Here is a 13,870-nt window from a genome sequence, read left to right on the forward strand (position 1 = left end):
GAAAGTAATATTTAAGATTCAACTACTTTGAGGTTTTAAATGGAAGCACATTATTTGCAGTATTAAATCCTGTCTATTTAAAAGATATTTGAAATTGGAGAACGTTATATTTGTCTCTTTTTCCTCTATATAGCTGGTCTCCTCTGCATCCAGGGGAACTTTAACACCTTGAACGAAATTGGGACACAATTCTCCAAAACAAGTTTGGTCAAGACTTATGTATCTATTCTGGACAAACTAGCAATGGATGATAGATACCTTACTACATCTCAAGTTTGCAGGATCATCAGGCCCCACTTGTATAAAACATCTCAACTTGAGATTTCCTCAAGTCGATATTTTCCTCAGCTAATATCTCCTTGAAAATATCTTGTATGAAAATTCCTCAAGGAATTTCAGGACATCCTAGCCGATGACTTCCTCCTGTTCCTTGAGAAAATGTGTGGGGCCAGATCAGCTTAGCAAGAAAGTATTATTCAGTTGTCACTGCAAGTGGATTTAGTACAATGTATTTGAGTGATTTTAATTCTACACACCTGTGATACCTGGGATGCAGACACAGGTGTAGCCAGCTGCCGAGGCATAGGAGAAGTTGGAATAGCCTGGAAGGTCAAAGTTCGGCTCATATAGAGTCTGATTAGAGCGCTGAAGACAGGTGCTGTTGTAATAACACGGACTGTTGAGACACTCGTTGATGTCAATTTCACAGTTTTTACCGGTGTAGCCATCGTAGCAGGAACAATTGTAGTCCTGTTAAAAAACACATTCCATCATTATAAACACAACTATTACATTCAAATGCTTATAAGTAAATAAACATTTCAACAAAGGATAAAAAAATCATTAGATAAAAAAAAAGTCTATTTCTGAAAGTTACTGACAGAATAAGGTAATTCACAATGTAATATAAAAAACAATTCTGGAGTTATCTACCTTGATTCCATCTTGACAGGTGGAGCCATGCATACAGGGGTTGGACGCACAATCATCAATGTTAAGTTCACAATTAGTGCCATTGAATCCAGTATCGTAGCAGTCACACTCATACCTGTTAATGTTTACCACAGTGTTATACATCTGATACCTCTAGACTTAATAAGAAAAACTGCAACAATAGATTAACACAACTTAAACTTAATATTATTGAATCACTGATATCAACTGTAGCTAAGATTATGGTAAAATATTAAACGAAATCAGTTTCTGAAACTAATCGGCAAAAATTATATCAGTTTATTTAAAATAACTTGTGGTAACTCAAAATGAAATAATTAGGTTGAGTCAGGACACAAACACAAATCCCTGTGTTACAACAACAAAGTTAACACAAGGTCACCTATTTTAAGCTTAAAAGGTAAAAAAATGTCATTATGGTAAACATTTCTGTATTAACGTTTTTTATCAAAGCAGAAATGTAAGTTAACATCCATCCCTTATTCAATTTATATACTACTGAACACAATAGTCAAAACTCAAAGTCACAATGGGTTCTTCACTATTTTCAAAGAAAATATCTTGTAAATACATACAGGAAAGGTTAATCTTCAAGGTCATGTATTTAACAGTTATGGGTGGGAACTTGTGCAATGTTTAAGGCTAAAGCCTGAAAAAATTTTGCATACTCTACATATGCCACAGCAAGCATTGCACACTATGCCCACAATATTTCCCAGTTACCCACATTACTCCCCAAATACCTGTAAATTTGATTATTAAATTATCTTTAATACAAGTATACCCTGATTGTTATGCAGATTTTTAAGAGAGTGGACAATAAAACCGGTTAGTGATATAGGCAGATCTTAAGGAATTATGGTAAGTCTGCATGCAATGCCTTTCAAAAGGGCTGCATTCCCAAGTAAAAATTCAAACAATTCTTACTAATAATTTTCAAACCAAACGTGATTTTGGATGAGCCAACATGAACTCTAAGCCTTGGCTGAGCATTCATAAGATTTTAACCTTTTCATAAATTAACATAAATTTTGACTGGCAATCTACTCAACCTTGGATGAGCTAATATGACCTCTGACCTTTGAATATCAAGATACAAATCACTTAATAGTGGCACTTCATTTGAAGATGATTTCATCATCAATCATAAGAGTTTGTCCTAAAGGCAACTGTGACCTTGAACTTGTAGATGAGGGTGGACCAAAGAAAAAACTTGTTTAAGATGAGTATTGATATTGAGGTAAGAAACATTAACCATTCTGGATTGAACACAAGATCCCAACTGTGTAATGGTAGTGTAGTGAACCTGCCTCCTCCAGAGTAGTAAAGGATTGAACACTTGATCTGACTGGAGAACATGCAGGTAATTCAGGCATTGTCATGACCAGTGTAAATTATAAAGCATTCCAAACGGTTTGTTTAGGTGACCATTCCTTCGATGTTATAGTGTATCAAATCTTTCTAAGCTGATCACAGCATAGCAAACAGTCTACCTAACAAAAAGCAGTCACTTCTCTGATTGGCATTCCCCTACAATACCTGTTATACAGGTCACACTGAAGCCAGGTGAAGCTGTTAAGTGATCCCAAGGTCAGGTCCAGCAGGTAAAGGACCCCAAAGTTAAGATGAGGTAGGTAAAGGACCCCAAGTTAAGATGAGGTAGGTAAAGGACCCCCAAGTTGAGATGAGGTAGGTAAAAGATCCCCAAGTTGAGATGAAGTAGGTAAAGGATCCCCAAGTTAAGATGAGGTAGGTAAAGGACCCCCAAGTTGAGATGAGGTAGGTAAAAGATCCCCAGGTTGAGATGAGTTAAGATGACTTTCAAGGTCATATAGAGCTGCTGGAGAAATCAGAAACGCAGTTGAGGCTGAAGAAGGACCCCCAAATGTCTGACGAGGTAGGTAATGACTGGGACTCCCAAGGACAGATGAGACAGGTAAAGTACCTGAAAAGTAATACAGTATAGGTATATGAAGGACATGAAAAGGACAGGTGAGGTAGATGAAGGATCTTAAGGATGACTGAAGTAGGTGAAGGGACTTCCAAGCACTGATGAGGTCTTCAGAAATCTTCTCTTCCTCAAAGGACAGTTTTGTCAGGAGATTACGGGGACTCAGAACTTCACATTCCAACCCTCATCAAGTCTATTATATATTGTTACAGCACAGAAAACCAGACTGGTACTATGTTTCTAGCAAACTCAATGGCACTATGTCAGACAGGTGCAAAAGGCTGAATGCTTCCTTTTCAAATAACACTTACATACAATAAATACAATGTATTTGTATATTTATGACTTTTTTTTAATAAATTATTTCCAGGTAAATTAATATTTCTTATCACAACAACATTACGACACCTGTATTCACAACAACAACAACAACAACTGACTGCCACTATATCAAACTACTTTCACTTTTATGTATATTTTGATTACTTGAAATATTTGTAATTATATTTTATAATTATATAATAAGAGACTGAGAGTAGTACACATGCAAAATAAATTTTAAAAAAAGGAAGAATTAAGCATTCTACTAAAAAAAAAAAAATCAAAATAAATAAATAAAAAAAAAAATTTCAAAGGAAAATAACTGCAACCAAATAGTGAAAAAATACAAAGAAATCATGCTTTTTGGGAGCAGCATCACAATACCAAGACAAGAACCAAAATCCTACCCTATATAACTAAGGTTTGCTCTGTATCGGTGATATATCTCATGGAGGCTACGGTGGGAGAAAAACGAAGAGATAAGCAAAGAGAATAACAAAAATGGTATCAAAAGTATGTAACAAGCAATTAATGCAAATACAATAGAATTTTAAATTGGACTTTTACGCCTGTGATTTAAAAAATTACAACAAAGACAAGCACTGTCAATTAAAACGTGAAAACAGAAGCACATATTGTAGTTCACAATATAAAAAGGTGAAAAATATGTGAAGAAAATAAATCCTAACTGTCATTCTACAACTTATGATATTTGCATTTTCCCCCTCGTTTTTGGTGTCACCCATGGTTTTTAAAATGTACTTGTAAAACATTGCAAAATTTTCTTTTGTTAAATATTTGAAAAAAAAAAATAGATAATAAAAATACAGCAATTATTCGCTCAGTGCTTTAAATAGCACTGATGCTCAGATGATGTGAAAATAAATAACTGAGAAAGTAAAATGATTAGAAACATGTTGTATAACTGTTGTCATCCATTTGATTTTTTAATCATCACTATAAAATAATCTATGATTTTCTAGTTACCTTTTTACTATGAAAGATACTGAAGGTTTTTACTGTAAATCCCCCAACTAAGAAAAGATGGTGCAAACTTGCCAAAACCCACTTTAATGTTTCCGTGTACGTGTGTACAATAAGAAAACTGTCACACTCTAAAAATGATATAATACTGTAACTTACATGTTGATGGAGTGGTTACAGCGACCTCCATGTTGACACGGCGAGGACTCACATTCGTTGATATCTACTTCGCAGTTGGGCCCAGTGATTCCTGGGATACACGTACAATTGTAGCCGGCCACCCTATCATGACATGTACCACCATACTGACAGGGATTGGATGCACATTCGTCGATGTCTGTCTCGCAACGTCGATCTACATGTAACACAAAAAGTACATTATAATCTGTACAGATTTATAAATCAGCAGCCGGGTTAAGGTTTACGATCTACATTTAATGTGAATGAGTAGATAAGTTTTACTAACTGATCGACCACAAAGATTTTTAAGTGCAGGTGTCCTTGATTTAACTGTGTAGCAGAATGTTTCTGTATACAGTACTAGCGTTTGTGGATAATTTTTCTGTAGACCAGATACTAGCGTTTGTGGATAATTTTTCTGTAGACCAGATACTAGCGTTTGTGGATAATTTTTCTGTTGATCAGATACTAGTGTTTGGGATCATTTTTCTGTATGCATTACAAGTGTTTGGAATAATTTTTCGGTAAACATTGCTAGTGTTCGAAATTTATTTTCTTAAGACACTTCTGGGCTTTTGGATTTTTTTGATGTGGACTAGCTATCAAGATTTCCACATGGATGATGTCATCTGATAGACCGATAGGATAAATGCTGACAGATGCAATTTTAATTACCAATATATGATCATCACAGACAATGCTTTATCATTTGACAATCACTCTTAAAAGAGACAAAAATGTTCCCCAAATTGTTAGAAAACAATGACCTCAAAACTCAATTTTCTCACCTGAAATTTGAAAGCCGCCTCCCCCCTTCCCCAAGAAAATAATAAATGATCACACCAAGATTAAATCTATCTATAGTTTTTAACTCTTCATAAATAATGTTTTCATCACTAATAGATATTGTATAAATGTTCTGTGATGTTAACTACATGTTAAGTGGCCTGGTCCTGAGAATTAACTTACCTGTGTAACCTGCGACACAGTTACAGGTGAAGGAAGTGGTCCCTGGTATACAGGTGCCACCATATTTACATGCAGGAGGATCACGTTTTACTTCATCTGATGTTTCACAATAGGAGGTTCTTAAATCACAGTTTTGACCTGGTATAAAAAAGGAAACAGTAAAAATCAAGATACTTAATATCTCAAAGCGTTTATTCTCCTAAGTTACAAATTATTTATATACCTACTTTTTTCCTTATATATATATATACCTCTGTTCATCCTAAACGCCAACTAATAAAAAATTATAAACTACATTTTTTTGTATTACCAAAATATGGACATTTTTGTTATCTTGACCAAATTCTACATCAAATTTTGAAATGAATGTTTGTCCTTTGAGTTTTGGGAAATCCTTCTGACTCTTCATCGACTAATTAAACTTAAAGGACATTGATAGTTAATATACCCATACAAACTCCAGATTTAAACCTTGTAATCCCAGTGTCACAGTAGTATTACTGTCTCCATGTAGTCTCTAGTCAAACAAATCCTTGTTAATGTCACGCCCATGTGAGGACTTCTTTGGAAGGTTAAATATTCTGACTACCCTAAGGATAGCAGTATATATACATTTGTACTTGTGTGTGTATTAAAGATATATTCTGACCTAAAGATAATGGTAAGCATGTACTTGTGTGGATATCTAGATATCCTGTTTCCACTTTTATAGTGGCATACCTGTTCTGTAGACTCCATCCTTGTCACGACCACATTTACACAGGTATCCTGGCAACCCTTCCTCCTCTTCGCAGGTCCCATCGCTCAGACACACCCCCGGGTGGTAGTCACATTCGTTTATACTGTACTCACAGTTCGTACCGTTGTAGCCAGTGTCAAACTCGAGTTTCGTTCCATTTCCGAACCGCGTTAGGTTTAAGAAAACTTGAGGACAGTGACAGATATAATAGCCAACTTTGTCCTCACAAGTGGCCCCATTCTGACAGGGGTTTGGGTCACATTCATTTATCTCCGTTGAGCAGTTTTCACCTGTATAGCCTAATCATACAAACATACACAAGATTAGTACAAAATTCAACAAAATTTGAAACTGTTATCCTAATAGAATGATTTCCCCTAAAAAAATTAAAACACAGAACCAAAAGTAGAGAGGTTAATACTACATAAAATGATCAAACCTAATTTTATACCTTGTATTAAACTCCTGTTGTATCTGGAGTTATTGTTTAGACATAAAAAAAAATGGCCAAAAACTTGATTCTGCTGTGTAACAGACTCAATCTGTAGACAATACTATTGTTTGGATATCATTTTTCTGTAGACAGTACTAGTGTTGGGGTTATTTTCTGTAGACCGGGTGCTATTGTTTGGATATCATTTTTCTGTAGACAGTACTAGTGTTGGGGTTATTTTCTGTAGACCGAGTGCTAGTGTTTGGGACTATTTTTCTGTAGACAGTACTGCTAAGAATAAATTTTCTGTAGACGATGTGTTATGATTATTTATCTGTAGACAGTACTAGTGTTTGTGATCATTTTCTTAAGTCTTATGATATTACCATCTGATGGTGCTCTAAACATGCTTCATCATTAATTTGGGTGTTTGTGACAACCTGTTCAAAGAATAGAAGGAATTTTGGACCTCTTCCCAGAAATACTATCAGGAACCTGCACCAGGGTAAAACTCTATAATCATATAAATACATTCAGGTGCTAAAATGATATTAAATCATTTAATCTTGGTTTTATTTAGTTATTAAGAAATAGCACAAATTAAATATATGCACCCAAAAGGAACTTATCTAAATGCATTGTGCAACTAGGCAAAACGATTGGAGATTTGATAATTAGGAAATATGTCATCAAAAACACATAGATTCCAATAATTCAAAGACTGGATAGTATCTGGATTTGAAAATCTGGGTTTAGATTAAGGAGTATTGGATAAACAATGCTGTGATGTATCACTATCTGTAGATATGGAAGGGAAGTAACTCTGTCAGCAGTAGATGATGGAAAAGGGTCATACAGATTAAACAGACTGGACCAGGAACAATGAACAGAAAATTTTTACCTCATGCAACCTATAAATATGTACCTTTCACCCATGCAAATTATCACACACATATATTTACCCAGCACTATACCAAACACAACCTTACCAAATGCATCTATTGTTGTAATGTAATGTGAATTTGTTGTGACAAATTTCACATGTTTGACAATCCTCAATAAAACACATGTTGTTTTTCATCAACAGAATCTTCATCCTTACCACTATGTCAGTGATGTCCCTATTACAACAACTATATTTTCTGCCTGAATTTACACTGATGTAAATAAATAATTATCACACACTGAAGTACATGTGCTGTCACATTTAGAATCTCCATTGCAATAAAAGCTACCAGCCACAATTTATCTACTAGTTTGTTCTGACGTCCTTGCTACAAGTGATAAAATATCTACTATTATTCTGATATTATATACTACTTTTACAAAAAATATCTACTATTTTATTCTTATTTAAAAGTAAACTTGTACAAAATTATACTATTTTGTTCTGTTAAATGTTTTTCTTGTAACAAGTTATCTACTATTTTGTTCTGATATTATGATTTACCACTAACAAATTATCCACTATTTTGTTCTGATATAATGATCAACTTGTAACAAGTTATCCACTATTTTGCTCTAATATTATGTTGGACTTGTATTAAATTATCTACTCTTTTGTTCTGATGTAAAATGTTACAATGATACCTGTGATTTAAGTGAATGATATTGATAACCCTCATTTAATCAACAAGTTGGACATAAAGCATAAAAACACGGAAAAAACAAACCGGTGGGACATGCGCAGGTGTAGTTGTTAATAAGATCGAAGCAGATTTGGGGACTTTGACAAGTATGGAAAGCGCATTCGTTGATATCTCTGCCACAGTCTTTATCAGTATATCCTGGAACACATGCACAGCTGTAATTTCGACTGGGAGGCGTGGTGTTGCATGTGGCTCCGTTCTTGCATGGCGTAAACGAGCATGCATCATACGTAAGATTACACGTCTTACCCATCCGCGTGGGTGGACAGTCACACCAGTACCCATTCACCCTGTCATTACACGTTCCCCCGTTCTGACAGGGGTTTGGGGAACAGTCATTAATGTCTACACTGCAATTAACACCTGTAAGATAAGGTACAATAATTACATTAAAATTGACCTTTAGTGAACCAGTTGATGACAATGATACAAAACATATCAGATCTGTATACAAGTTTCATGATAAAAATCAAACTGTTTCAACAGTAAAAACCCAAAGAAACGATAAAAATTATTTACGTACAATAATTACTTAATACCGTCACACAGGTATATTACGTATATACCCTGTAACACGGATGCATTATCTGTATACCTTGTAACACAGATAATTTACCTGTATATCCTGTAACACAGGTGCAGTTGTAGAAGTTGAGGTAATTGTGACATGTTCCACCATTTTCACATGGGTGTAATGCACATTCATTGATGTCAGTTTCACAATGTCTACCAGTCCAGCCAGCTACACAGTCACATTCATACCTGTTGACCTGTTATACACACAGATATCAAAATAAAATACCAGTTCTCTTAAACATGAAGCAATAACACCTTTTCATGAGTAACACAAGAAACCATGGCAACCAATCAAACACATGCTAGACATGCTTAAGTGATGTGATAGAACATCTGTGATTATTTTCATTCTTGCAGCAACTGCCAAAAGAACCTTAAGTACAAGAATATAACTGACCCTGATTCAAGTCAAATCATTATTTTAGAATGATCTCTTGTGAGAAAGGGGAAACAGGATACACAGAGATTTTAATTGTTTTTCTTTTAATTTTTAGATCTTTGAAGATAACAGGCATCTGATGAAACCAGACTAAATATTAATACAACTGCTCCTTGCAGATCTGTTTCTAATTTACTATAAACAGAACTGGTATGTGATAACATTAAGATTCAACTCAGACAGGATAACACAGGACAAAAAACATTTACCCGTATCCCCACAGAGAACCTGACAAGGGCATAATAAAAGTCAGACAATCAACACCAGGACTATAGAAAAATATTCTGACATTCAGGAATTATCCAATCAAGATGATTTTTCAGATGATCATGTGACAAATGAAACAAGATAATTTACCTCATTTCTACATGTGGCACCATTCAGACAGGGCTGACCATTTAATGTCTGGCACTCATCAATATCAGTGTTACAGGTGGGGTCTGTGTATCCAGGTAAACAACTACAGGTAAAGCTGTTCACGCCATCCTCGCAGCTACAACACCAAAGTCACAAAAAGAATTGCTAGTCAAAAGTGTTATAGTTTATGTAAGTAAATATAAGTTTGTGTACTTTTTCAATCCACCATTGCTGACCAGCCGTAATCTCTATATATCAAATTTGACTAGGTCATCAAACTACTTCGATCTTACAGCTTAATTACTCTTGATTGACAGGAACTGTTAAAATTCACACAGCTTTGTAAGTGAAACAAGTTCAGCTTTATTCAAATGTTCCTTATTCAACTGTTTACAAAACATTTTTGTGCTAGCACCAATAGAACAAACCTTGCTCCGTTTCTACATGGGTTTGTGGCACAGTCGTCTATGTTGACGTCACATGACTTGTTTGTGTAGCCAGGTAAACAAGCACAACTGTAGTCATTCTCCAGGTTCGTACAGTTGGCACCGTTCTTACAGGGCTGCATCTCGCACTCATCAACATCCTCACATGGTACACCTGTTAACAGTTAATGTCCAGTAATATAACTTATAAACCAAATCAACCAATTCAATCAACAGTTCCAATAAATCAAAAATAATTCACATCAAATAATCCTTTACACTTAGCTATCAAAGAAATCACTAAACCAACCAATCACTTAATACATCACACCAACCAATCACTTAATACATCACACCAACCAATCACATAACACATCACATCAACCAATCACTTAATACATCACACCAACCAATCACATAACACATCACACCAACCAATCACTTAATACATCACACCAACCAATCACTTAATACATCACACCAACCAATCACTTAATACATCACACCAACCAATCACTTAATACATCACACCAACCAATCACATAACACATCACATCAACCAATCACTTAATACATCACACCAACCAATCACTTTACATATCACATCAACCAATCACATAACACATCACATCAACGAATCACATAACACATCACATCAACCAATCACTTAATACATCACACCAACCAATCACTTTACATATCACATCAACCAATCACATAACACATCACACCAACCAATCACATAACACATCACATCAACCAATCACTTTATACATCACACCAACCAATCACTTTACATATCACATCAACCAATCACATAACACATCACACCAACCAATCACTTAATATATCACACCAACCAATCACTTAATACATCACACCAACCAATCACTTTACACATCACACCAACCAATCACTTAATACATCACACCAACCAATCACTTAATACATCACACCAACCAATCACTTAATACATCACACTGCCACTATGTCCAGGGGGTCAGACTCTCTATTTCTCTTTGCCGATTGATAATCCAGACTAAATTTTATCAACATCCATGCTGACTTCTGTGGTATTTTATAGAAAGGTCTGACAAACGGACCAACACATGCTACACTATAGTCATATCTTGCCATTCCTATGGACAAGGCAATATTAATTACAATAACAGATTCTTACCAAAATATCCTGGTTTACAGATACACTCATGGGTGTTGACTAGGTCACGGCAGACAGAATTCTGGGCAGTACAAACAACATCCTTGCAGTTGTCAATGTCTGTTTCACAATTGGTACCAGTGTACCCAAGGACACACTGGCAGGTGTAGGAATTGTTACCATCTTGACAGGTACCCCCATTCTGACACGGCTTTGCCAGGCAATCATCCAGGGACTGTTAACAGATACAACAGCATTGAATAAAAACTATCTAAAATACATGTTACCATGATTGAAAACATTGTCAAAATTAAAAGTTAAAACTAATTATTAAGCTGACATAGTTTTCCTATGAAAATATTGCTTCTCTCCAAGGTGACTGTTAAGTAAGTATTGCCTGGTCAGAAAACAGGTGTCACAGTCACCATACTTCACCTGTGTCATACACGACTGTGTCCCACTTCGCACACTAACACTAATACACTCACACCAACCAAGTGTCTCACTTAGTGTCTAACACTCCAACTAACACTATGTCTAACACTCTCAGTGTCTCCAAACTAACTCTCTGGTGTCTCACACTCTTGTCTAATTGTAATCCAGACTAAATTTTATCAACACTCCATGCTGAGTGTCAACACTTAGAGAAACTCCAAGTGTCAAACACTCTCAGTGTCTAACACTCTCTGTACACTCTAACACTATACACATAACTTGCCATTCCATGTAAAATTCAAGGCAATATTAATTACAATGTTGCCAACTAATTACACAAAATATCCTGGTTTACAGATACACTCATGGGTGTTGTCTGGGCAGTGACATGGCAACAACATCCTTGCAGTTGTCAAAGTTATACACAACATTTCTTTTGTAAATATTGACACACTGGCAGTTGTAAATTGTTACCTCTGGACACTGACCCCCATCTGACACTTCTTTGAAGCAATGTTCCAGGACCACTGTTAACAGCATACAACAGCATTGAATAAAAACTGTCTAAAATACATGTCACCTTGAAAACATTGTCAAAATTAAAATGTTAAAACAAATTGTTATATCCAACACAGCAATTCCTAGGGACAGGAATATATGTCTCTCTCAAGGTTACTGTGAGGTATATAGTAAGTCTGGTCAGAAAACCCTCATGGTGATGTCACCTGTGTCATACACGACTGTGTCCCACTTCGCACACTAACACTCAAGTGTCTAACACTCCAAGTGTCTAACACTCTCAGTGTCTAACACTCCAAGTGTCTAACACTCTCAGTGTCTAACACTCCAAGTGTCTAACACTCTCAGTGTCTAACACTCCAAGTGTCTAACACTCTTGGTGTCTCACACTCTAACACTCCAAGTGTCAAACACTCTCAGTGTCTAACACTCTCTGTACACTCTAACACTCTCAACACATAACGTTGCTGAAATAAGACCATTACATTTTGCTGTAAATGATAAATTTTATGACTTTCTCCTCAGTAAAATTCAAGAATTTTCTTTAAACTACAATGTTGCCAACCTCTAATTACACAAATACCCTGTATTACTTGACCTATTGACACGGTAACGAACTATTGACATGGCAACAAGGGGTTTGTCTTAGTGGAGTTTACCGTAGTAAATTATATTTAAAGTTATACACAACATTTCTGTTGTAAATATTGTACCTGAGAACAGTTCCGTAAATTATCATATCCTACTGGACACTGACAGTCATAGCCTCCTTCATAGTTGAAGCATGTTCCAGGACCACAGATTCCGGCATATCGTCGGCATTCATTGATATCTGTCTCACAACGATCACCTTCAAACCCTGCAAAAGCAATGTTAACACTTGTATTGTTATATCCAACACAGCAATTACTGAGGGACAGGAGGAGTATATGTCTCCCCTCATGGTTATGTGAGGTATATAGGAAGTATCTGTCTCCCCTCATGGTGATGTGAGGTAAATAGGGAGTATCTGTCTCCCCTCGTGGTAATGTGAGGTATATAGGGAGTATCTGTCTCCCCTCATGGTTATGTGAGGTATGTAGGGAGTATCTGTCTCCCCTCGTGGTTATGTGAGGTATGTAGGGAGTATCTGTCTCCCCTCGTGGTTATGTGAGGTATGTAGGGAGTATCTGTCTCCCCTCGTGGTTATGTGAGGTATGTAGGGAGTATCTGTCTCCCCTCGTGGTTATGTGAGGTATGTAGGGAGTATCTGTCTCCCCTCGTGGTTATGTGAGGTATGTAGGGAGTATCTGTCTCCCCTCGTGGTTATGTGAGGTATGTAGGGAGTATCTGTCTCCCCTCGTGGTTATGTGAGGTATATAGGGAGTATCTGTCTCCCCTCGTGGTTATGTGAGGTATATAGGGAGAATATGTCTCCTCTCGTGGTTATATGAGGTATATAGGGAGTATCTGTCTCCCCTTGTGGTTATGTGAGGTATGTAGGGAGTATCTGTCTCCCCTCGTGGTTACTTATGTACTTATGTAAGGTACAAATGGTATACCTATCTGCCCCACCTCCACCTTGTACTTACATTAGTACCTATAATTTGCCCCCCTAGTACTTACGTGATGTACAGTTACAGGTAAAGGAGTTGATTCCATCCACACATAAACCACCATTCTGACAGGCATCCTCATTATCACATTCGTTAATGTTCACCTGACAATTGACATCTGTAAAACCTGTGAAAACAAATAACATTCTTCTTAAATTTAAGATGTATTATTGTTTTTTAAGCAT

The 13,870-nt window shown here is 36.1% G+C and overlaps 1 protein-coding gene across 1 annotated transcript in view; it reads right to left on the reverse strand.

The window, feature by feature from the left end:
* LOC132553202 (protein crumbs-like) overlaps positions 1-13,870 on the reverse strand; it is an 80,174-nt gene that overhangs the window by 21,953 nt on the left and 44,351 nt on the right. The window contains exons 5-16 of the mRNA XM_060217430.1: positions 13,696-13,812; positions 12,804-12,949; positions 11,158-11,371; positions 9,981-10,152; positions 9,553-9,688; positions 8,797-8,950; positions 8,205-8,543; positions 6,080-6,397; positions 5,360-5,497; positions 4,370-4,565; positions 934-1,048; positions 537-750 (exon numbers count right to left, since the gene is read on the reverse strand). Of these exons, the coding sequence (XP_060073413.1) occupies positions 537-750; positions 934-1,048; positions 4,370-4,565; positions 5,360-5,497; positions 6,080-6,397; positions 8,205-8,543; positions 8,797-8,950; positions 9,553-9,688; positions 9,981-10,152; positions 11,158-11,371; positions 12,804-12,949; positions 13,696-13,812 (2,259 nt within the window). The remainder of the gene's footprint in view (positions 1-536; positions 751-933; positions 1,049-4,369; positions 4,566-5,359; positions 5,498-6,079; positions 6,398-8,204; positions 8,544-8,796; positions 8,951-9,552; positions 9,689-9,980; positions 10,153-11,157; positions 11,372-12,803; positions 12,950-13,695; positions 13,813-13,870) is intronic.

Source organism: Ylistrum balloti, unplaced genomic scaffold, assembly GCF_031769215.1.
Source record: "Ylistrum balloti isolate Yb309-2 unplaced genomic scaffold, AGI_CSIRO_Ybal_v1 Utg370310, whole genome shotgun sequence".
In the NCBI taxonomy this organism is placed as follows: domain Eukaryota; kingdom Metazoa; phylum Mollusca; class Bivalvia; order Pectinida; family Pectinidae; genus Ylistrum; species Ylistrum balloti.